Source organism: Pongo pygmaeus, chromosome 2, assembly GCF_028885625.2.
Source record: "Pongo pygmaeus isolate AG05252 chromosome 2, NHGRI_mPonPyg2-v2.0_pri, whole genome shotgun sequence".
NCBI lineage: Eukaryota > Metazoa > Chordata > Mammalia > Primates > Hominidae > Pongo > Pongo pygmaeus.
In genome coordinates, this window is record NC_085930.1 from 204,916,477 (window position 1) to 204,941,528 (window position 25,052).

A 25,052-nucleotide genomic window follows, 5' to 3' on the forward strand; every position below is an offset into this window, starting at 1 on the left:
AGTTTAAAACTTTTTTCATGACATCTTGGAAACACAAGAGTTGCAAATCTTGGCCGTACACAGTGGCCCACACATGTGATCCCAGCACTTTGGGAGGCCGAGGCAGGTGGCTCACCTGAGGTCAGGAGTTCGAGACCAGCCTGGCCAACATGGTGAAACCCCATCTCTACTGAAAATACAAAAATTAGCCAGGTATGGTGGCATACTCCTGTAGTCCCAGCTACTCCAGAGGCTGAGGCAGGAGGGTTGCTTGAACCAGGAGGTGGAGGTTGCAGTGAGCCGAGATGGTGCCACTGCACTCCAGCCTGGGCTACAGAGCAAAATTCCATCTCAAAAAAAAAAAAAAAAAATTGCAAATCTTGAAGTATAGGTGAGAGCACATAAGAGTCCAAATCAGCAGGTGACTTTCAAGCACACAGCAGCCACCTTCCTCCCCCTGATGTGAAGGACAGTGGGGTGGCCGGTCCCTCGGGACCACCATCTGGAAGGTGTCTTTTTTTTCCCTTAGTGGAGTGACATTTATATACACTTAATGTATATAAATTTGTATACATTTAATTTTTTTTTTAAGACAGGCTCTCATTCTGTTGCCCAGGCTGGAGTGCAGTGGTGCGATCTTGGCTCACTGCAACCTCCACCTTTCAGGTTCAAGCAGTTCTCATGCCAGATAATTTTTGTGTTTTTAGTAGAAATGAGGTTTTGCCACGTTGGCCAGGCTGCTCTTGAACTCCTGACCTCAAGTGATCCACCTACCTCGGCCTCCTAAAGTTCTGGGGTTACAGACGTGAGCCACCACACCCGGCCTATGTTTAATTTTTTAATTTTAGAGATGATTTCTAGTTTATTCACTCTAAGATCACTTAATGGATATCTACTGTGTGCCAACAGTTTTGCCTTTTATGTCTGTTCTTTAAAATTGGCCCCAACTCAACAGATGGCCTCAGATGTAGGGTGGGCTGGCAGTCTGTTAGCTCAGGAGACTTACACAGTTTCCAGGGTCCTTGATTGGCTGTGCTACGTATTTATGTGTCATTCTAAATCCATTTGGTTTTTTAAAACGGTTTTCAAAAGTTAAATTCTAGCTTTTTTTGTTGTTGTTTTAGGAGATAAAGTCCCTCCAATTAAACCAAATGCTGGGGAAGAATCTGTCATGAATCTCGACAAATTGAGATTTGCTGATGGAAGAAGCAGAAGAACATGGGAACTGCAACTCAGCATGCAGAAGGTAAGAGCCTGGACTCGCTCTGGAGAGAGCAGGCTGGCTGCATACCTGGCCCTGCACTGGTTTTGTTTTTTTAAAAATAGGTCTAGAGGGATGTAGGTGCAGTTTTGTGTGGATGTACTGTGAGGTGGTGGAGTCTGGGCTTTTCATGTACCCGTCACCCAAGTCGTGTGTGTCATACTCAGCAGGTAATCGCTCATCCCCACTCCTCCCGCATTTTGGAGCCCCCAGTCTCTCTTAGTCCACTCCGTGTGTCCATGTGTACTCACCGTTCAGCGCCCACTTCCAAGTGAGAATGTGTGACACTTGACCTTCTGAGTCACTTCACTTAGGATAGTGACCTCCCTGTTCCAGCTGTGTGGCTGCAGAAGACATGCTTGCATTCTTTTTTTATGGCTGAGTAGTATTTAATGGTATATAGGTACCACATTTTCTTCATCTGGTCATCCGTTGATGGGCATTTAGGTTGATTCCATGACTTTGCTATTGTGACTAGTGCTGCCATAAACATACGAGGCTGCACCAGTATCTGGAGGTGAACAGCAGTGGGACATACTCCTCACTGTATCAAGAACATGAAAGAGACCAGAAGTGCACTTGTTTTCCACATAGAAGGTCAGCAGGCTAGGGCAGAATTAGTGACTGCTTAGCATCCAGGACAGCCTTCTGTGGTTCACTCGTGTGTGCTTGGGCGTGACCTCCGTGCCCTGACCGTCGCTGGCTGTCATGGATGAGTCACAGCGTGGACCGCCAGAGAAGCTCAGTCTCCAGCAGGGCCGCTTTCTCTTAGAGGTTTCCTGGAGTTCAACACAGCACTGGTGCTTACATCTCAGGCCCAGATACTGATCATGTCATCACGCCTGGCTTCCAGCAGCTCGGAAATGTCTTTAAGCTGGACCTGTTGCTGCCCCTAAACATACTCAGAAGAGAGGGAGAGTGGGAGGCAGGTGGAAAGTGATGTGTGCGGCCTGTGCTGCTGGGGGTCCGTCCAGTAAGACCGTCCTTGATGATGGAAATGTTGAGTGTTTGCCGTCCAGTATGGCAGCCATTAGCCATGGGGGCTGTGGAGAACCTGATATATAGTCAGTCTAAGAAACTGAATTCCTCTAATAACAAGGATTCTTGTCCAAGAATGAGATCTCTTGTCTACTATTTGCAAGAATTTCTGTGTATTTTCTAAAAAGAAGTCCATTGCTTCAGTCCTATTCTGAAAGGCATTTGGTGTTAGACACGAGAGAACAGGTTCCCTGCTGACATTTTCAGAGGCCTGTGCCCTTCAGTCTTCAGGTGAGGCTGGGCTTGAGGGAGGCTTTGTGGAACGGTGAGAAGAACAGCGTGACTAAGGCACAGAAGGCTGAGTGATGCCCTGCAGTGCTTTTGTAGGGTGGGAGGGCAGCTGGGAAAGAAGGAACCAGTGCATTAGAGAATGGGAACACGCCTTCGGATATAGAAATGGCAAATCTGAGATGGTTTGAAGTGAGAATACTAGAAGTGTTCCCACCAAACAAGGTGTGTCTTGGTGCCTGCTGTATCCCAGACTCCGTGAGGTGCTGGAGTCAGCACTGAACAAACAGAGCTTCCTATGCCTGTGGAAATGTGTTTCCTTGGGGGAAGGGATTTTTCTGCTGACTCTGGCTATTAATAGTAACAATAAAAAAAAAGAAGTAAATTGTTGGGAACAGGACCCCAACTGTGGCCATAAACTGGCCCCAAAACTGGCCATAAACAAAATCTCTGCAGCATGTGACATGCTCGTGATGGCCATGACACCCACGCCGGAAGGCTGAGGGTTTACTGGAATGAGGGCAAGGAACACCTGGCCCACCCAGGGGGGAGAAACCTCTTAAGGCATTCTTAAACCACAAACAATAGCATGAGCGATCTGTGCCTTAAGGACATGCTCCTGCTGCAGATAACTAGCCAGAACCATCCCTTTATTTCCCATAAGGAATACTTTTAGTAAGTCTTATCACTGGCTTGCTGTCAATAAATAAGTGGGTAAATTTCCACTGAAGGCTCTCGGCTCTGAAGGCTGTGAGACCTCTGATTTCCCACTCCACACTCTAGATTTCTGTGTGTGTGTCTTTAATTCCTCTAGTGCCGCTGGGTTAGGGTTTCCACGACCCAGCTGGTCTTGGCAGTAAATATTGAAAAGGAATAGATACAGTTGCCATTATTTACAGATATAATTTCCAAAAAACTTCCAGAGAAGAAACTGAAAAACTAACAGAAACAAAACAAGAATGTAGTAAGGTGTCTGGATAAGAGATTTGTATGTAGAAATCAGTGGCTTTGCAATATGCCAGCAGTAATCTGCTCAGACATCAGTAAATATGTCATTCACATTTCAAACAAAAAACTAAAAATGCCTTGAAATAATGTAACCAGAAATACGAAGAAAGGATATGAAAACGTGGCTGCTAAAGGACATGAAAGAATGTAATACTAGATTCTGAGGTGCAATTTTTTTCATTTGTTCTTCCTGAAAAATCATTAGGTTGATGTGCATTACAGTGTTACGATTGTGTATGAGTCTAAGGAAAATCAGACGAAATGTCCAAATTAAACCATGCAGGTGCATTGGCAGAGGAAGAGACAATTAGGGTCAGTGGAGCAAAGCATAGTTAGAGGGAGAAGCAAGGAGGAGGAGGGATCACGGAGGTGGTGCCTGTCTGTCCCACAGGAAGCAAAAGCTGATGCCCAGTTCCCAGCATACCTACAGTAAACTTTACGTCCACTGCATAGCATGTTTCTCGTCATGGTAAAACTATGAAGGAACTCAGTGTACAAGGAGCTTCTACAAAATAGGCAAAAGACAGTAGCCAGATGGGCCAAGGGCCCCAGCCACCCACGCCCTCCCTCTCCTTGAAGACCTTCGGTTCCAACCCCACCATCAGCAGGGCTCTGTTCAGCTCCTCCTTGTGTGTGTCACCACAGGGCTGCTGGCTCGTGTCACGTTGACCACCAGACCCCACGTCAGGAGTCCCGCCAGGGGTGTGGGGAGGCAGTGCTGCCTGGTTGGCTGTGGAGCCTTATGGAACATGGTGCCTCACAGGCAGTCTGCTTGGAGTCCTGGACCCTGGCTGTATCCCGCTGGAAAGGATGTGTGTGGGTCTAAGATATGTATGTAATAGAAACATTTGTTTATTCAGAAGCTTTAGTCAAAACTTCATTTTTAAGTTCAGAGTAATAAACTCATAGTCTGCATTTCCTAATTTTTCTGTTTAATTTACATAAATAAAATGAAATGCAAAACAACAGGTCTAAAAGTTAAGCAGTTCTTGGTACGGCTGCTTCTATGGATTAAAAGTTTACAAATAATATTTTGTGCCACAGTCAATGCAAAATCATGCTGCCATGTTCCGTGTGGGAAGTGTGTTGCAAGAAGGTTGTGGGAAAATCAGCAAGCTCTACAGAGACCTGAAGCACCTGCAGATGTTTGACCGGGGTGAGCAGACAGCGGGTTGTGTGCACACTGTTGGGCCCTGCCTTCTGCAGGGTAGGGTGGTGTCTGTCCCATCAGTGCTCACTTAGTTCCATGCTTGCTGTCTGGATGGGTCCTGGCCCTCAGCTGTAAAGCCACAACCAGTGACTCCATGGACTAGCAGGTCCAGGCTGACAGCTCAGAGGGCCCATGTGACTGGGTCCCTGCCTGCCCCTGATGGAACTTTTTGTGTCCCCAGGAATGGTCTGGAACACGGACCTGGTGGAGACCCTGGAGCTGCAGAACCTGATGCTGTGTGTGCTGGAGACCATCAATGGAGCAGAGGCGCGGAAGGAGTCATGGGGCGCGTACGCCAGGGAAGAATACAAGGTGCGCCTTCTCGTCACACCCACCTGCACCTGCCTTTTCCTCCCGCCTGGTGGGACTCAGCCCCACCCCTGCATTTTCTCTGCATTTTATTTCGTTTCCCAGAAAGTAAATCCAAAACATGCCTTTTTCCCCCTGGTAACTTTGATCCCTGGGTTCTTGCCATCTTCTGGATCACTGTGACCTTTTCCTTGCTTTTGGTCGGCATCCACTGATGCCAGCAGTGGCATCTCCAAGCCAATGTGCTTTGCTGTTAGAAGGCCAAGGTTAGAAGTGCAGCCAGAGTGGCATGACCAGGAAATAAATGCCAGTTTATTAAATAATGAGTAAGTCACTGTTTCAGACCTGCCCTGTGGAGGAAATGCCAGTTTACTAAATAACGAGTAAGCCACTGTTTCAAACCTGTCTTGTGGTTTGGAAGAGGTATTATAGAGCCTGCCCTGTGGTTTGATTATAGAGCCTGCCCTGTGGTCACTTGTTCTTCAAATGAACTGATTTTTCTGTAGAGCACACGTGTTGGATTCTGTGGGGTAAGAGTTTTTCACATATGATAGCAAAAAACCACAGAAAGGGAAGCTTGCAGTGCAAATGCAAGTTCAGGACAAACCACATCAGCAAAAGGACAAAGGCTCCACAAGGCAGGCACACAGGCTGGTTCAGGATGGTGTGTGGGTGGCTAATGTCAGCCTTTCCAGTCAGCCGAACACGGTGAATGGGAAAATCATTTTTATTCACCGTGAAATTTTACTGATTTACTCTCCACTAGAATATGCTGATGGCTGTGATCACTGCTCAGAACTTGCTCATCTCATTATACATATTAAGAGTCTTTCCTGCAAAGTATATGAATCCGTGTTTGCCAGAATACAGAATAATAATAAATTTATTATTTTTATTTTTATTTTTTGAGATGGAGTCTCACTGTCCCCCAGGCGGGAGTGCAGCAGTGCCATCTCAGCTCACTGCAACCTCTGCCTCCCGGGTTCAAGTGATTCTCCTGCCTCAGCCTCCCAAGTAGCTGGGATTACAGACGCATGCCATCATGCCTGGCTAATTTTGTATTTTCAGTAGAGACAGGGTTTCACCATGTTGGCCGGGCTGGTCTCGAAATCCTGATCTCAAGTGAACCACCCACATTGGCCTCCCAAAGTGCTAGGATTACAGGCATGAGCCACTGTCCCTGACCAGGAGCATAAATTTAGTTGGTGACGAGTTTTAATTAGAATAGAAGCCAGGTGCAGTGGCTCCCACCTGTAATCCCAGCATTTGGGAGGCTGAGGCAGGCAGGTCACTTGAGCCCCAGAATTCTAGACCAGCCTGGGCAACATGGTGAAACCTGTCTCTACGAAAATTAAAAAATTAGCCAGGCGTGGTGGTACACGCCTGAAGTACCAGCTGCCCAGGAGGCTGAGGCAGGATGATTGAGCCCGGGAAGTCAAGGCTCTGGTGAGCTGTGATCACACCATTGCACTCCAGCCCAGGTGACATAGCGAGACCCTGTCTCAAAAGAAAAACAAAATTTTTAAATAAAAACAGGCTGAAAGAAAGGATTGAGGTAGTCTCCTAGTGCATGGAGCAAAAAGACGAAGTATTTGATAAACTCCTAGGTACATAAAGGATGTCTAAGGGAACATGCGGACGTGGATTACTCTGGACTCACTGCTGGCTGCACACCCCTGGCCAGCCATGTGGCCTCTGTGGGTTCTGAACGTGTTGATGGCACCAACCTCCTGGGCTGAAGTGGAAATGGAATGAGTTCTAGGGCATCTGTCTCTTAGATCATTTTAATGTTTCCTGTGTTTTTTCTGTATTGCTCTGTTAGAGTAATGAGAAATGTGATTGTGTTTCTGGCCTCAGGTGTGGATTGATGAGTATGATCACTCCAAGCCCATCCAGGGGCAACAGAAGAAGCCCTTTGAGGAGCACTGGAGGAAGCACACCCTGTCCTATATGTACGTCAGCACTGGGAAGGTCAGTGTGGAGCTCGTTCTCACCACAGCCCAGCACCCACATGGCCCCACCCAGGTCTGTGGGCTGGCCTTGCTGATGGTGAACGGGGAGGAGCAGGCCAGATTTAAATCAACTCCTGACAGATTTGAGGCACCACTGAAAAAGGCACTCTGACAGCAGTCAGGCTTCGGGCTGGAAACAGAATCCAGTGCCTGCAGGTGGTTCAGAGGAGCCTTAAGGAAGGGTTGCTCCATGGTGTGGGCCAGATGGAAGTCACTGGGCAGGAGCAGATGTCCAAGGCCTGGTGGCGGGGAAGAGATGATGATTGTGGACCTGGCGAGAAAGTCAGCATCTGTGGGGTGGGGACACAGCCACTACCAGAAACCAGTCCCAAGCCAAGGGAACCCAGAAGAGACCCCTCCCCTCTCCTCCCATGGGCTGGGCCAACTAGAAGCGTCTGCAGGGGAGCTGAGGGGATGTGGTGCAGCCCTTAGCATCCCCTGGGCACTGAGCAAGCAGAGAAGGGCAGAAATGGAGGAGGGGAACCCCGTCTCTACTAAAAATACAAAAAAATCAGCCAGGTGTAGTGGTGGGCGCCTGTAGTCCCAGCTACTCTGGAGGGTGAAGCGGGAGAATGGCATGAACCCAGGAGGTGGAGCTTGCAGTGAGCCGAGATTGCGCCACCACACTCCAGCCTGGGCGACTGAGCGAGACTCCGTCTCTAAAAAAAGAAATTGAGGAGGGGTTGGGGTAAGCAGCATCCTGGGAACAGCCAGCTGAGGGTTTGGTAGGGGAATTGCAGCCTTGTTCCACACAGGCACAGTTCACCCATGTGGCATTTCCGCTGGGCATTGAGATTCAGAAATAATGAAGATAGAAAGCTTTTACCCTTAAGCTTTTCGTAACTTGAAAGAGATAGTCGTATAATCATTTAGCTGTGTCTGTGGAAGTTACCTTTGGACCCTCACTATCATCTAGTGTGTCTGTGATTCAGGCAGTAGGTCATTTTCAGGATTTATCATGAAGGCCATTGCCTGATAGTATAGAGAAGTCACACTTCACTCACTCAGCACAAGTCTGTTTTTCATGTTTCCGGGTTTGGGTTTTTTGTTTTGTTTTTGTTCTTCTGAGATAAGAGTCTCATCTCTGTTGCCCAGGCTGAAATGTGGTGGCTCGATCTCATCTCACTGCAGCCTCAACCTCCCCCTGGCTCAGGTGATCCTCCCACCTCAGCCTCCCGGGCACATGCCACCATGCCTGGCTAATTTTTGTATGTTTTGTAGAGACGGGGTTTTGCCATGTTGCCCAGGCTAGTCTTGAACTCCTGAGCTGAAGTGATCCACGTGTCTTGGCCTCCCCAACAGGCATGAACCAACACGCCCAGCCATTTCAGTGATTTTTCAAGAAATACATACTCATTTTAGAAAGTACAAAGAGATTGAAATAAGAGCTCACTAACCAGAGATGACCCATTATGGTTTAAATTTCTTTGTATATGTGCCTACCTTTTCCTATGTGTGCATATTTAATACACGGCTTGAGTATTCCTTCTCTGAAACCCTTGGGACCAGAAGTGTTTTGGAGTTCAGGCTTGTTCAGACTTTGGAATGTTTGCATTATACTTACTGTCTGAGCATCCCTAATCGGAAGATCTGACTCCATAGCACATTTCTTTTGAATGTCATGTTGGTGTTCAGAAAGTTTTAGATTTGGGAGAATTTCAGATGTTTGGATTAGGAATGTTCAACCTATATAAGTATTTACTTTGAGGTAGAGAAACTGGAAGTAGATGGTTTAAACATCAAGTGTCTTCGTATAGACAAGGGTTCTCCCACTTTTCATGACGGGTGCATTTTTGTAAAGCACTGAGAGTCTGGTACGGTGTCATTTTCATTGCTCCGTTCCAGTCTATGGATCTGCTATCATTTACTGTCCGCTGTTGCACATGTAGATCATTTTTGAATTTGTTATTGGAAAATACTGCAGCAAATACCTTAAAGTTCACATGCTGTAAATCTACTTTTATAGTTAAAATTTTTCAAAAGGAACACAAGAGATGGCTTTTTGTACATTTTTGTGCTTACCACTGACTCTTCTTTTCAAGGTCACCCTGGAATATAGACCCATAATCAACAAAACTTTGAAGGAGGCTGACTGTGCCGCCATCCCCTCAGCCATTCGCTCCTACTGATGAGACAAGATGCGGAGATGACAGAATCAGCTTTTGTAATTACGTATAAAAGCTCCTGCCTGTGTCCAAGTCATAACTGTCTTCATACACTTCTGCACTCCGGGGAAGAAGGAGTACATTGAGGGGAGATTGGCACCCAGTGGCCAGGAGCTTGCCAGGAACCCAGTGGCCAGGGAGCGTGGCACTTAGCTTTGTCCCTTGCTTCATTCTTGTGACATGATAAAACTGGGCACAGCTCTTAAATAGAAATGAACAAACTTTCTTTTATTTCCAAATCCATTTAAAATATTTTACTGTTGTGACTTTAGTCATATTTGTTGACCTAAAAATCAAATGTAATTATCTTTGTATTCTGTGACATCAAAATCCAGATATTTTGTTGTAGGTTTTTTTTTGTTTTTTTTTTTGAGACAGGATCGGTGCAGTGGTGCAGTCTCAGCTCACTGCAGCGTCAAAACTCCTGGGCAGCTCAGGTGATCTTCCCGACTCAGCCTTCTGAGTAGTTGGGGATACAGGTGTGCGCCACCACGGCCAGCTCATTTATTTTGTAATTGTAGGGACAGGGTCTCACTGTGTTGCCTAGGCTGGTCTCAAACTGCTGGGCTCAAGTGATCGTCCCTCCTTGGCCTCCCGAAGAGCTAGAATTATAGGTGTGAACCACCATGTCTGGCCTTATTGTAGTTTATTTGTAAGTTCAAATTAATGTTGGTGCTTTTCCTCCTTTTTTGTTGGCAGATGGTTTACTAGGTGAGTGTGTCCTCAATTATTTAAAACAGGGGTCCCCAATCCCCAGGCCACAGATTGTTACCAGTCCATGGCCTGTTAGGAACCAGGCCACACAATAGGAGGTGAGCAGCCGGCCAGTGAGCATTACTGTGTGAGCTCCGCCCCCTGTCAGAGCATTACTGTGTGAGCTCCGCCCCCTGCCAGATCATTACTGTGTGAGCTCCGCCCCCTGCCAGAGCATTACTGTGTGAGCTCCGCCCCCTGCCAGATCATTACTGTGTGAGCTCCGCCCCCTGCCAGAGCATTACTGTGTGAGCTCCGCCCCCTGCCAGAGCATTACTGTGTGAGCTCCGCCCCCTGCCAGAGCATTACTGTGTGAGCTCCGCCCCCTGCCAGAGCATTACTGTGTGAGCTCCGCCCCCTGCCAGAGCATTACTGTGTGAGCTCTGCCCCCTGCCAGAGCATTACTATGTGAGCTCTGCCTCCTGTCATCATTACTGTGTGAGCTCCGCCCCCTGCCAGAGCATTACTATGTGAGCTCCGCCCCCTGCCAGAGCATTACTGTGTGAGCTCCGCCCCCTGCCAGAGCATTACTGTGTGAGCCCCGCCCCCTGCCAGAGCATTACTGTGTGAGCTCCGCCTCCTGCCAGAGTATTACTGTGTGAGCTCCACCCCCTGCCAGAGCTTTACTGTGTGAGCTCCGCCCCCTGCCAGAGTATTACTGTGTGAGCTCCGCCCCCTGCCAGAGCTTTACTGTGTGAGCTCCGCCCCTGCCAGAGCATTACTGTGTGAACTCCACCTCCTGTCAGAACATTACTGTGAGCCCCGCCCCCATCACATCATTACTGTCTGAGCTCCACCTCCTGTCAGCATTACTGTGTGAGCCCCGCCCCTGTTACATCATTACTGTCTGAGCTCCACCCCCTGTCAGATCATTACTGTGTGAGCTCCACCTCCTGTCAGATCAGTGGTGGCATTAGATTCTCAGGAGTGGAACCCTATTGTGAACTGTGTATGCGAAGGATCTAGGTTATGCCCCACTTATGAGAATCTAATGCTGATGATCTGAGGTGGAACCGTTTCATCTCCAAACCATCCCCACACTTGTCAGTGGAAAAAGTGTCTTCCATGAAACCAGTCCCTCGTGCCAAAAAGGTTAGGGACTGCCAGTTTAAATAACCAAATGCTAAAAGAACTGGCATAGAAGTAAATGGGCTGCTGCTTTATTTTTAGGCTGTTGCTTTTAGAGAGCAATGACAGTTATTTCCAAGTTTGTCATTAGAAAATAATATTAGGTTGGAGCAAAAGTAATTGCGGTTTTTGTATTGCTTTCAATGGTAAAAGCCAGAATTACTTTTGTACCAACTTAATATGATAAATTTGTTCCTTAAAGTGTATTTTTGGTAAGAAAAACCTGGTTTTCCTTCTATTATTTTTTTTGTTTCTTGGTAGAGACAGAGTCTTGCCATGCTGCCCAGGCTGGAGTGCAGTGGTGTGATCTCGGCTCACTTCAACCTCCACCTCCCGGGCTCCAGCAATCCTCCCACCTCAGCCTCCCTAGGAGCTGAGACTACAGGTGTGAGCCGCCATGCCTGGCTAATGTTTAGAGACACGGTTTCAGCATCTTGCCCAGGCTGGTCTCAAACTCCTGGGCTCAAGGAGTCCTCCTGCCTCAGCCTCCCAGAGTATTGGGATTATAGGTGTGAGCCACTGCCAGAAAAACTTTTCTTAAGGCAGGGTTTACATTATATTTAGTTTTTTTTTTTAATGATGTCTTTTTTGGCAGTGCACAGCGAGAGAACAACACATCACACACAGGGAACAGTTGTGTTCATGTGATGGGGGCCTCGGCACTAGGAAGGAGTGGACTATTGACACACGCAGCAGCTTGAATAAATCTGAAAGTCACCACGCTGCATAACAGAAGCCAAATAAAGTAGATGCTGTGTACAGAAGGTGTTGAGAATGCCTTCTACGTGACGGAAAGCAGATCCGTGGTTCCCTGGAGACCAGCAGGAGCAGATTCCAAAGGCACGGGAAGAAGCTTGCAGGTAGAATGTGTTCATTACCTTCTGCGCATTATGCCACAAAAAAGCTGGTAATAAAAATGCTAACCAAAAAAAAAGGTGAAACTAGGATAAAATTACTCAACTGTGTGATGGGTAAACGTGCAGGTTTGCTGTCATGCTTTGTTTATGAAGCTGTGGGTTACAGGGACTCTGATACGTCACTGTGGAATGCAGAACGTTGCAGCCTCATGGAAGAGGATTTGGCAGCATCTAAGAAAACTACCTGGCATTTGCCCTTTGACTCAGCAATTCTAGAACCTCCCTCAAAAAAAACTCTGGCAAAGAAGTGAAAGGACTTTATGCACAGAGTTCTTTTCACAGCCCGAATGTGTTTGCAACGAAGTTCTTAACTGTGGCATTTGTAAAACTGGAAACAATCAAAATGTCCATCAGTAGGGGATTAGGAGCATTAATTCGTGCAGTGGGGAACTCAGTACCAGAAGCAGGAATGAGGAAGGCCTATGGATAAGGGGCAGAGTACATATCATATAATGCAAATATATATTTGCTTTTTCTTAAAACAGTATAAAGATAAAAATCTAAAGTGGTTGCTGTGGAGGACAGGGGTCAGTGGTGGAAGTGAGACCGAAACAGACTCTGAAGTAATATCTGGACTTTGAAATTGTAAGTGTTTTACATATTACCAAACTAAGTTTTTAAGATAGTCCCTAAAATTGAAAGAATAGTATCTGAAATAAATGAATCTGAATTCTTTGGATTGCATTCTACAGGTGCCAACCCTGAGACCAAAATTTGCAAGGTGGCCCTGAGCAGCAGCTGAAGGGAAGTGGGAGGTGAGACAGGAAAGAGGCGGAGGCATGGGGCATCCAGGAGCCGGGTCCCACGTGGGCAGCTGGGCCTGTGCTCACTGTGGGAGCTGGTGTGTTCCTTCAACAGCCCATGCTCCACAGGTTCAAGATGGTCAGTTCTGGGAACCCCCAGCCTGCTCCAGGACATGCTCCTGCCACCAGGGAAGCCCCTAGGCAGTGTCCCAGGTGCTGGTGGTGTCAGAATGGAGTTTGAGTCTGAGGAGTGATGTGGGGCTGGATGGGCTAGGCAGCATCATGGGTTCCTGCAGCCCAACTGCACATCAGGCTGGTGACGGTCATGCAGCCTATTACTTCATGTGTCATCAGAGCATCGCTAGAACACAGCACTTCAAGTGTGCAGATTTAGTGAGCCATAGTCTAAAGACAAATAGAGCCACTAAATCCTAAATTTCAATCCGTCATCTCCTTGTTACTTGTCTTATTGGTATTAATCCTTTGAAATTATGTGAGGTGGGAGTTAAAGCTAATAACTGTATTAATGCTAAAATGATTTTTCTGGCCACATGCGGTGGCTCACGCCTGTAATCCCAGCACTTTGGGAGGCCGAGGTGGGCAGATCACATGAGGTCAAGAGTTTGAGACCAGCCTGGCCAACATGGTGAAACCCCATCTCTACTAAAATTGAAAAATTAGCTGGGCATGGTGGCAGGTGCCTGTAATCCCAGCTATTCGGGAGGCTGAGGCAGGAGAATCACTTGAATCAGGAGGCGGAGATTGCAGTGAGCCGAGATTGTGCCATGGCACTCCAGCCTGGAAAACAGGAACAAAACTCTATCTCAAAAAATAAAACAAGATTTTTCTGAGAAAAAGTTGTAAAACCATATACTAAATTTGAAATAGAAATATAAGCATGAACTCATTTGTTGTTCTTTTACTGTAGACACATTTCCTAGCTCTGCCCCAGTAGCAGTAGACACATCAAGCACCTAGAAAGTGGTCTCTAATACATGAAAACCATGAATTCATAGTGATGGTTTCAAAGCCAAACCAACCAAACAAACACATGTAATTGGTCACTCTTGGAGGTACCCAGGACACTAACTCCTAACACTGGGAATGGACACTTGGGGGAAGATCAGCGATTATCCTGCCTTGTTTCTACAAATTGCAATTCAGGGAAACCTTGTTGATTAGGGAAAGTTCTTTACAGAAGAATTCCTGCAAATAAGTGAGTAAAGAATGACAGTTTAAGAATTGTCCCAGCCTGGCCAACATAGTGAAACCCCATCTCTAAAGATCATAAAAATTAGCCAGGCATGATGGTGGATGCCTGTAAACCCAGTTACTCAGGAGGCTGAGGCAGGAGAGTCGCTTGAACCCGGGAGACGAGGTTGCAGTGGGCTAGGCCCTTTTTCTCACCTCAGGAGCCGTCAGGGGGAGGTTCTCCAGGGTGCTTTTTTGGGGAAAGCAGAAACAGACTGCCTGGACCACTGTTAAAATGTCAGCAGCCAAGGAAGAAGCAGTGACCTGGCGTCTGGTCGGGCCAGGTGACCTTTATGGTGGTGCCTTCTGTCCCTGGTCGCTTTTCCACTGAATGAATGACCGAAACTGTAGTGACTCATGGCCAGGGAATGGCTTAGTTATCTGAGGGAATATTTTCTTGTTTCTGAGAAAGGGAAACTGGTGCAAATGCGAATTCAGACAGTCCAGGAGGGAAGGAAGGGAAGGATTGAGGTGTGAGAAGAGAGAAAGATGATTGTCCTCTTAGGGGAAGACCACACTTGGACGTCGGCTCCTGGGGCACTTCCTTGATTCCCCTGTACTCCTCAGCGGGATGGGAGAGGCGGAGGTTCCAGGAGGGAGCCTTCCAGAGTCAGTGCAGGGTTGACAGGAGATGTTCATTTTGCTTTTCCTGAAGTTTCGATCGCCAGCTTATTTGGTCTTCTTGATGTTGTAGGGTTGATAAAGACAGGAGTGGAGTGATATCAGACACCGAGCTTCAGCAAGCTGTCTCCACGGTGAGTGGGCCAGTGGGACCTGGGCCTCGGGACCAAGAAGCCGCTAGTCTGCCCTGCTCACAGTGGATAACTTTCTTTCTGAAGTTGATTTTCCAAGGACAAAGGAATCATTAGGACAAACTACTATTACTGGTTCATGGTGGAGATGCTTCTGGTTTATTTTGTGGCTACCGCTGTTACTGCTTGGAGTGCCTCACTGAGCCAGCTAACAACTGCGTGCGTGAGCACAGGGAAAGGCTTCTTGAGAAATGAAAACTAGGTTGTAGGTTTAGGAGGGGAATAGGAAGGTTAGCTCTGTACAGCCGAAAGCCTTTTGGTAAGTTGGAGGTCCTTGAATTTCCTCGGTGACTGCATCTTGGTGACTTCTCTGAATGGACCTTCGAGGGCACTGAGGGGTGATTGTTGGAGGGGTTGGGGAGCTCAGGCAGCACTTGTGTGGGAACGTGGCTGTTACAGGAACTGCAGAAACTGGGACTGGGTTCCTGGGGAAAGGATTGGGGGTTTTGGAGGTGCTGGCAGGGGAGTTATGGGGAGGTGTTCTTACCAGTGTGCGAATACTTGGCGTTCAGGCAGCGGGAAATCCGGGTCCTTGCGTGTTGTGAGCTCCCTGGAGCTACGTTCTTGCCAGTTTCAGCTCAACTGATCCCCCTCCCCTGAGCTGTCATTGGATACATTTTACTTCATTGAACACCTGACTGCTGCTTTTTCTGTAATCCCTCAGGGGCAGTCATCTTTCCTGATGCTGTGTATAGTTTGCCTTTCCAGATCCGTGCCATTTAAGCTAGAAAAGGGGTCAGTTTTGAGATGTTGTGAAAATGTTGAAAGGCTCCTCGTTATTAGTGGGAAGTATCTGATGTTGCCAGAGACTGAACTGTGGCGCGGGGAGCACTACGGCTGCTAGACACTGTCTCACTGCGCTGTGGGTGGGGGGTGCTGGATTTAGCCTTAGTGCCTAATGATTTGTGAGGATTTGTGTTTTCAGAGTAACATGTTTACCTTATATTATGACATCAGTTCCTAATATGTGACGTGTGGGCCACAGATGCCGGTGTATTATTTCCCATGCATTTATATAGATTGTTTTCAGGGAATTCAGAAATTCTGTTATCTCTACACTAGTGATTGTGCTTTCTTCATTTTTCTCTTTTCATTATTCTTGAATCCTCCTTTTTTTTTTGCATCTCAGTTCACTTATGCTTGGGAAGTGCAAGACACGGCTACTAGAAAGAGATGTCAAGAGAACCTGGAATCCAGTAGGCTACAGTTTGGCAAATCTTAGCTTAAAACTTCCTAAATGTTGACCACAGTGGATGCAAATGGCTCCGTGCATCATCTGTTAAATATGATCAGATGTTCACCCAGGTGCAAGTGGTTTGTCACCAGGGTGATACGAGCCACACGGAGTGCCCTCCTCAGAGGCCATGTCTCAGAGATGTTTATTTTGAGTGGGTTTCCAGCGAGTGATGCAAGATTCATGAACCATTTTAACAGCCTGCTTTTTATGCATTTGCTGAAATTTTTAGATTTTAGGTTTAGTTTTAGGTTTTCTGTTAAACTTGCTGAACTAGGAGTGGTGGTCAAATACTGGACCTCATTAGCATGATAGCCTGCCCACCTTGGCAGGCTCCACTGGAGTGCTTTGGGGCCCGCCTGGATTCCAGTCCTGGCTCTACCAGTTTTGTGTCCTCGCCGTTACTGGGAGGGAGTATTGAGGAAATGCATGCGAGGTGCTTCCCGTGATTCCTGGCACAGAGCATGTGCTCAGTAATTGTCAGCTGTGAATATTAGTAGTAGCTAATACACTACTACTATTCTTGGCTAACAAGCCAGCTCAAAGCTTTGATGGTTTTCCATTACCTGACGACGGTGATGATGGTTTCCACTTACTGAACACTCACACGCTGGGCTAGGCACTTAACCCAAATCCAAGGTCAGCGTTATTGTTTGGGGGTGGGGGAGACACCTCCCACTCTGACTTGTGTGTTTGGGTTCCCGTATTTTCACCAGAGGGCTTTAGTCCTGCCCCAGTTCATCTTGTCCTCACAGCATATATAGCTCTTTAACCATCAGCAAGTGTCAGTCAGAACATAATCTTGATTTCAACTGCTACTAAATATCTACCAGGAGCCTGCTTGAGAGAGAGAACTGCCTGACAGGTGCCGAGTCCACCATTCCTGAGATACTTTGAAATCAGTGTCTGGCTTAACCCAAGCTGTGTATCGGGACCCTCTCACCGTGGTCCCAATGGAGTCATTTTCTTAGGTGCCCCCCTTCACCTTGGGCTCTGAGCTTCCTCTGCCTTTCATCTCTGCAGGATGAAGCCCCACCCACCCTTCAGGATGCATCTGGCCCCTCCTCTATATAGTGCATGCGGGGCCAGATGCAGTGGCTCACATCTGACCTCCCAACACTTTGGGAGGCTGAGGCAGGGGTATCACTTGAGCCCAGGAGTTTCAGACCAGCCTGGGCAACATTGTGAGACTCTGTTCCTTGAATTGCCCTGGGAGATTTCCTCAGCTTGTGCTGGAGGCATATGGTCCCATGAAGCCCGTAGTCACCGTTCACCCTGAGAGATGCTGGCTTTGGGGCTCACACGCCTGCTGTGGGGCAGCCCCAGGAGATGGCCACCCTGTTTCTCCTGGAGCTGGAGCTGCGTGTGTTCTCAGCAACTGTGGTGGCTGTTCTGTTTTGTTTGCATCTTATAAACCTTTACCTGATTACATTTTCCTCTTCAATTTAGCTGCTAGAAAACTTGAAGTCAGATTGGTGGCTCACCAGTAATGAGAGTTTAGAGTAGAGGTAAACTCTATGACGTAGTCTTAGACTCTTCACTTTCTCCTCAGCCATGTGTACTGTGAGTGTCTTTGTGTTTCCTGAATTCCTTCTGGGATAAGGCAGGTTGTTAGTAAGCACAGGTTTCTGGTCTATCTCATAGCCTCAGGCAGTGGGTGGTGCTGTCCGTGCTCCTTTTCTGGGTTACCTGTGGTAGCTCTGAAGTTGCAGGGCTGCGATTTGAAGCGTGATTTAGTACACCGTGTTTCTGTCATGTTCTGTGGTGGTTTGCTCCTCACATGTGAGCATTCACCCTGTGGCCCTGTGTTTTTGCACCACACCTCTGCCTGGTGGCATCCTACTGGATGTCTCAGTTGAGCCACTCTGTTCTGAAGCTGCCATTGTCGTCCACCCCTTTGCTTTGGGCTCTGAGCTTCTTCTGCCTTTCATCTCTGAAGGATGAAGCCGCACCCACCCTTCAGGATGCCAGCCTTGGCAACATTGTGAGACCCCGTTTCTACAAAAACTAAACAAGTGTGGTGATGTCTGCCTGTAGTCCCAGCTACTTGGGAGGCTGAGATGGGAAGATCACTTGAGCCTGGGAGGTTGAGGCTGCATTGAGCTGAGACCAATCCACTGCACTCCAGCCTGGGAGACAGAGGGAAACCATATCTCAAAAAAAAAAAAACAAAGAAAGTGGATGTGTGCTGCTCCTGCCATTGGATCATCACAGCCATTTTCTTTTCTCTGATGTGCACTTTTTCCTCACCGTGGGAGCTCATGTTTTTGTAGTTTCCTCTCACTGGTAGATTGTGAGCTGCATGAAGGAAGGTTCATAGTTGTGTTGTCTGTACAGGCACACAAAATTTGTCCTTGGATAGACACATATCAATCTGCTTCCTTCTCCTCTCTAAATTTCTTTATTTAAAAAAAAAATTAGAGATGGAGTCTCACTGTCTTGCCCAGCCTGGTCTCAAACTCCTAGGCTCAAGCGATCCTCCCGCCTCTGCTAATATGAATTATTAGCCTATACTAATATGAATTCCTATACTAATATGATTCAAATTAGTTTGACTTCTATAATGTTCTCCCAGATTGGCTTCTGTTTTGATAGTAGAACTAAATTATTAGGCTATTTCAAGAAATTAATATATTACTGATAGAAATACTGAAGCTACAAAATGGCCTGGTTTGTCACTTCAGTTAAATTTGTGCTTCTGAGTGCTTGTATTCTAGGTGAATCCGCACTAAGATAGTATTTGTGGCTGTACGCTGATTCATTCATTAGATTTCTTTGCAAAGGAGAGTTGCAAAAATTACTGTGGTGAACAGGTATGAAGAAGAAGACTGTTCTCTGCCCTTCTTTTTGCAATAAAATGTTACAAAGTATCTTGAGTTTGATCCCTTTTTGGGTGTTTGGATTTTTTTTAACATTCACATATTTCTTGGAATTATAAGAAATTAACTTTGTGCTTCTGAAGCGGGTTTGCCTTAATATAACACTGATGTATTTGTAAGGGGCATTTTTAAAGCTGTACTTTAAAAAAATAATAATTGTTACATTCGTTTGAAGGTTTTTTGTTTGTTTGTTTTTGAGATGGAGGCTCACTCTGTCACCCAGGCTGGAGTGCAGTGGCATTGATCTTGGCTCACTGTAACCTCTGCATCTAGAGTTCAAGTGATTCTCCTGCTGCAGCCTCCTGAGTAGCTGGGACTACAGGCACCTGCCACATGCCCAGCTAATTTTTTGTATTTTTAGTAGAGACAGAGTTTCACCGTGTTTGCCAGGATGGTCTCAAAGTTCTGACCTCGTGATCCGCCCAGCTCGGCCTCCCAAAGTGCTGGGATTACAGGCGTGAGCCAGGAGGCCAACATGGTGAAACCCTATCTCTACTAAAAATACAAAATTAACTGCGAATGGTGGTGTGCGCCTGTAATCCCAGCTACTCGGGAGGGTGAGGCATGAGAATCACTTGAACCCGGGAGGCAGAGGTTGCAGTGAGCTGAGATAGTGCCACTGCACTCCAGCCTGGGGGACAGTGAGACTCCGTCTCAAAAAAAAAAAAAAACATAGAATAACTCTTGTTTAGGTGTTACAAAACCCAGGCCAGACAAATCTAAACTTTAATCTCACACCCAGTTCCTAGATTAGTCCATTCTCCAGCTCAGGTTCGGCCTAAGCCTCAGGGTTCCTTACTTGGTGGGCACCACCTGCTCACTTCCCCACCTTTGCTCCTGTTTTTCCTCTGCTGGCTCCTCCGGGGTTGGGTGTGTTCAGAGGCGGAGACAGGCTAAAGGTCTTTGGCTTTTAGGTTCTGTTGATGGGTGAGTTCCAGATACTAGCTTTCTCTTGTAGGATATTTCATTTATTTATCTATTAAAAATATTTATTTAAAACACACCATTCATGTGCCAGACCCTGTTCCAGGCACTGGGGATAGGGTGATAAGTGAGATCAACAAAAATACCTGTCCACATTAAGCTCCTGTTTTAGGGAAGACAGAAAAGAAAGAAAATACACGTGTCCTTAGTACATTAGAAGGTTCCAAGTACTGTAGAGAAAAATAAAGTAGGTTGGACTCGGTGGCTCACGCCTGTAATCCCAGCACTTTGGGAGGCTGAGTTGGGAGGATTACTTGAGCTCAGGAATTTGAGACCAGCCTGGGCAACATGGCAAATCCTGTCTCTACAAAAAAAAAAAAAAAAAAAAAATTAGCTGGGTGTGGTGACATGCACCTATAGTCCCAGCCACTGGGGAGGTTGAGGAGGGAGAATTGCTTCAGCCCAGGTGGTGAAGGTTGCAGTAAGCCGAGATCGTGCCATTGCACTCCAGCCAGGGTGACAGAGCCAGACCCTGTCTCAAAAAAAACGAAAGAACATGAAAAAAAGAAAGCAGAGATGGGGCAAGCAGGAGAGAGGGCTGGTGCTGGGGTCACAGGGGAGGGGCTGGGGATGCATGGGAGGGGCTGGGGATGCAAGCTTTCCTGATTTCCCACAGTTCTCTGCCCCTCTCCTGTCTCATGGTGCAAGGGCCCCCTGGGGCTTGCGGTGGTTTTGCACCAACCTAATATCTTGTTCTTCCCAACAGACGGAGGCCCATGGAGGCTTCTCTGTCCTCCACGGGGAACAGCATTGGCCTAAACCTGCAGACACCATTGCAAAGGGAATTCAGGCAAACCCGCTGGTGAAGAATGATTCCAGCGTGGGGACAGAGGCTGACATTTCTTGCATGGGTGATTTAATGTTGGGCCTCAATTTTTCACTCCTGCCGTAAGAGTATGACATAGCCACAACCTTACCAGGGCCCGAGGGAGGGTGGATGGACTTATCCATCCCATAGGTGATGCTCGTGGCTGGGTGACTTGCTTCTGCCAACGAGATTTTCACAGATACGGCACAAGGAGAATCCTGGAATGTGTGGGCACTGGCCAGGCCTGCCCTCTAAGGCTCTTGATTTTCCCCATGAGATGTGCGTGCCGCAGGGAACGGCGGCTCTGGCTGCATGATGAGAGGCGTGTGGAGCAGACATGGTTCCCATCCTAAGCCTGGAGTCAAGGCCAGACTAGATCAGCCTAAGGCCAGACTAGATCAGCCTAAGGCCAGCCACGCCACAGGTGCAGGAGTGAAGAGCAAATGCTAACTGTCTATGGAATTGACTTTCAAAGGGGCGTGTCATGTGCCTCATCCCAGCAACAGGGAAGGCATTTCTCTATCAGTCAGTTGGTAAATGATTATTGACAAACCATGTGCTGGGAAGGTGGAGAGATTTGAGTAGATTTGGCCTCTATTCTCATGACGCTTCCTTTCTAGAGGGGAGGGCAGATGATGGATAATAACTGTAAATGATTCTAATAGGTTGGTGCAGCAGTCATTAAAAGTAATGGTAAAAAAAAAAAAAAAACGGGCAGGAGCCGATGCTGCAGTTCATTAATAGTAATGGCAAAAACCGCGATGACTTGTGCACCAAGCTAACACAGTAACCACGGCTGTGCAAAATGTGGCGATGGGCGAGTTCCGAGTGCTAGGAGAGCATCTAGCTTCCTGGAGTCAGGAGACAGGGGTTGGCAACCTAAGAAAGGTGAAGTCCAAGTGAGGTGGGTGGGCCGGGAGCGATATTTCAGTGGAGACTCCAAGGATGAATGGTATTCAGAGAGTAAACCCCGATAGAGAAGGTGTGTGTCTGGCACAGAGAAGAGCCTGTGCAAAAGCTGGCGGGGTGAGAGGACACCGTGTGTTCATCCACCTGAGGGGCGACCAGCAGGCTGGAGCTCAGCGGGTTTAGAGGAGGATGCAGAGCCCAGGAAAGGCACCCCAGGCAGAGGGCACAGCAGGGCAAAGGCCTGGAGTCAGGCCTGAGTCTGTTTCTTTTGAGGAACGGACAGAGGCCTGTCCAGCAGGAAGGGAACGGCACAGGGGAGAGACCTTAGGCCAGAGCAGAGGGCAGGGCTGTGCTGGGCACAGTGGGCTGTGGATGGTGCTGGCATTTAAGAGGGGAGACCATAGACCAGGGCAGAGGGCAGGGCCGTGCTGGGCACTTCGGGCTGTGGATGGGAGCTGGCATTTATGCTCAGGTGATGGGAATGTGTGAAAAGATTTTAAGGAGGGGAGTAAGAGTTGGGATGAATGTGTATTCTGGGAATCTCAACAAAGCAAATTCATAGTTGGAATTTTCATAAGACTTCTGCAAAGGCAGAGAGAAATAAGATCGTGACTACAGCTGTGTGATTATTTTATTTAAAAATATTACTAAGTTTTAAAACGTGATTTCAAATGGTGTGTTTCTGTTTCATATTGGACATAAGTAGATTTCAAGGCTAATGGAAAGTAGAAAAGTTAACTCCTGAACATAAAAGAGATATGGATTTGAAAACAAAACATTTATTCATTTACTTCTGCTGCAGATTTCTTGACTGCTGAATTTCATGAGAAGGGATTGTTCAGGGAGGGTCGTGGGGCTGAAGACCTGGAGAGGAGCTGGTGCTACCGCTGTTCAAATCTGAGGGTGGTGGAGATGGAGCCTTGGGGAGGAGCAGGTGCTACCTTTTTAAGTCTATGAGAGTCGTTGAGGTGGACGTCCAGGAAGGAGCCGGTGCTCCCACTGATGTCTTAGGTTGTGGAGCTGAAGACAATGAAGGAGCCAGTGTGGCTGTTCTGTGAGAGTCGTGGAGCTGGAGATCCAGGTGGGAGAGGTGTTCTAGCTCGGGGAGGAGCTGATGTTCTACCTTGAGGGCCCTGCAGCTGCAGACCCGGAGAGGAGCTGATGTTCTAGATTGAGGGTCGTGCAGCTGGAGAGCTGGAGAGGAGCTTATGTTCTAGTTTGAGGGTCTTGCAACTGCAGACCTGGAGAGGAGCTGACGTTCTAGTTTGAGGGTCGAGCAGTTGAAGACCTGGAGAGGAACTGATGTGCTACTTTGAAGGTTTTGCAGCTGCATACCTGGAGATTAGCTGATGTTCTTGTTTGAGGATCATGCAGCTGCAGACCTGGAATGGAGCTGATGTTCTAGATTGAGGGTCTTGCAGCTGAAGACTTGAGGAGGAGCTGATGTTGTTCGCGTTTAGGGTCTTTCAGTTGGACACTGAGGGAGGAGCTGATGTTCTAGATTTAGGGTCACGGAACTGGAGACTTGGAGAGAAGGTGATGTTCTAGTTTGAGAGTCTTGCAGCTGCAGACCCGGAGGGGATCTGATGTTCTAGTTTGAGCGTCTTGCAGCTGCGGTCCGGGAGAGGAGCTGATGTTCTAATTTGAGGGTCATGCTGCTGCAAACCTGGAAGGGAGCTGATGTTCTACATTGAGGGTCGTGCAGCTGAAGACTTGGGAAGGAGCTGATGTTTGCGTTCAGGGTCTTTCAGCTGGAGACTCAGGGAGGATCTGATAATCTTTATTGAGGGTCATGGAGCTGGACACCCGTAGAGGAGCTGATGTTCTAGTCAGTGGATCTTCCAGCTGCAGACCCAGGGAGAAGCTGATGTTCTACTGTTAGGTTCTTGCAGCTGCAAACCCAGAGAGGAGCTGATGTTCTAGATTGAGGGTCATGCAGCTAAAGATTCCGGGAGGAGCTGTTGTTGTTGTCAGAGGTTCGTGCCATTAAGGACTCGGAGAGGAGCTGATGTTGTTCGTGTTGAGGGTCGTTCAGCAGGAGACTCAGGGAGAAGCTGATAATCTTGATTGAGGGTCATGGAGCTGGAGACCCAGACAGGAGCTGATGTTCTACTCAGTGGATCTTCCAGCTGCAGACTCAGAGAGGAGCTGATGTTGTGCTGTTAGGTTCTTGCAGCTGCAGACGCGGAGAGGAGCTGATGTTCTAGATTGAGGGTCATGCAGCTGAAGACTCGGGGAGGAGCTGATATTGTACTTAGAGGTTCATTCAGTTGAGGACTTGGGGAGGAGCTGAAGTGGTTCTCGTTGAGGTTCTTTCAGGGAGAGACTCAGGGAGAAGCTGATAATCTTGATTGAGGGTCATGGAGCTGGAGAGCCGGAGAGGAGCTGATGTTGTAGTCAGTGGATCTTCCAGCTGCAGACCCAGGGAGGAGCTGATGTTCTACTGTTAGGTTCTTGTAGCTGCAGACCCGGAGAGGAGCTGATGTTTCAGATTGAGGGTCATGCAGCTGAAGATTCGGGGAGGAGCTGATGTTGTAGTTAGAGGTTCGTGCAGTTGAGGATTCGGGGAGGAGCTGCTGTTGTTTGCGTAGAAGGTCTTTCAGGTGGAGACTCAGGGAGGAGCTGATAATCTTCATTGTGGGTCATGGAGTTGGAAACCCGGACAGGAGCTGATGTTCTAGTTGGTGGATCTTCCAGCTGCAGACCCAGGGAGGAGCTGATGTTCTAGTTTTACGTTCTTGCAGCTGCAGACCCGCAGAGGAGCTGATGTTCTAGATTGAGAGTCGTGCAGCTGAAGACTCGGGGAGGAGCTGATGTTGTAGTTTGAGGTTCGTGCATTTGAGGACTCGGGGAGGAGCTGATGTTGTTCGCATTGAGGGTCTTTCAGCTGGAGACTCAGGGAGGAGCTGATAATCTTGATTGAGTGTGATGGAGCTGGAGTCCCGGACAGGAGTTGATGTTCTAGTTAGTGGATCTTCCAGCTGCAGACCCAGGTAGGAGCTGATGTTCTAGTTTGAGTGTTGCACAGGTGAAGACCCGGGTAGGAGCTGAAGGTCTAGTTTGAGTTTCGTGCAGCTGAAGACCCGGGGAGGAGCTAATGTTTTGGATTGAGTGTCGTGCAGCTGCAGACCCGGAGAGGAGCTGATATTCTAATTTGAGTGTCTTACAGCTGCAGACCCAGTGAGGAGCTGATGTTGTAGTTTGAGGATCTTGCAACTGCAGACCCGGAGAGGAGCTGATGTTCTGTTTTGTGGATCTTGCAGTTGCAGACCTGTAGAGGAGCTGATGTTCTAGTTTAAGGATCTTTTAGCTGCAGACCTGGAGAGGAGCTGATGTTGTAGTTTGAGGGTCGTGCAGCTGCACACCTGGAGAGGAGCTGATGGTCTATATTGAGGGTCGTGCAGCTGCACACCTGGAGAGGAGC

General features: G+C 47.7%; 1 protein-coding gene and 1 pseudogene across 1 annotated transcript in view; both read left to right on the forward strand.

The window, feature by feature from the left end:
• Positions 1-9,558, forward strand: part of LOC129032719 (succinate dehydrogenase [ubiquinone] flavoprotein subunit, mitochondrial-like) — a 28,896-nt gene extending 19,338 nt beyond the window's left edge. Inside the window, 5 exon segments of the mRNA XM_054480438.2 lie at positions 1,104-1,225; positions 4,559-4,670; positions 4,906-5,036; positions 6,891-7,004; positions 9,088-9,558. Of these exon segments, the coding sequence (XP_054336413.2) occupies positions 1,104-1,225; positions 4,559-4,670; positions 4,906-5,036; positions 6,891-7,004; positions 9,088-9,174 (566 nt within the window). The 3' untranslated portion in view covers positions 9,175-9,558.
• Positions 9,559-12,351: 2,793 nt separating this feature from the next.
• The window catches only part of LOC129032718 (succinate dehydrogenase [ubiquinone] flavoprotein subunit, mitochondrial-like), a 56,381-nt pseudogene continuing 43,680 nt past the window's right edge, over positions 12,352-25,052 (forward strand).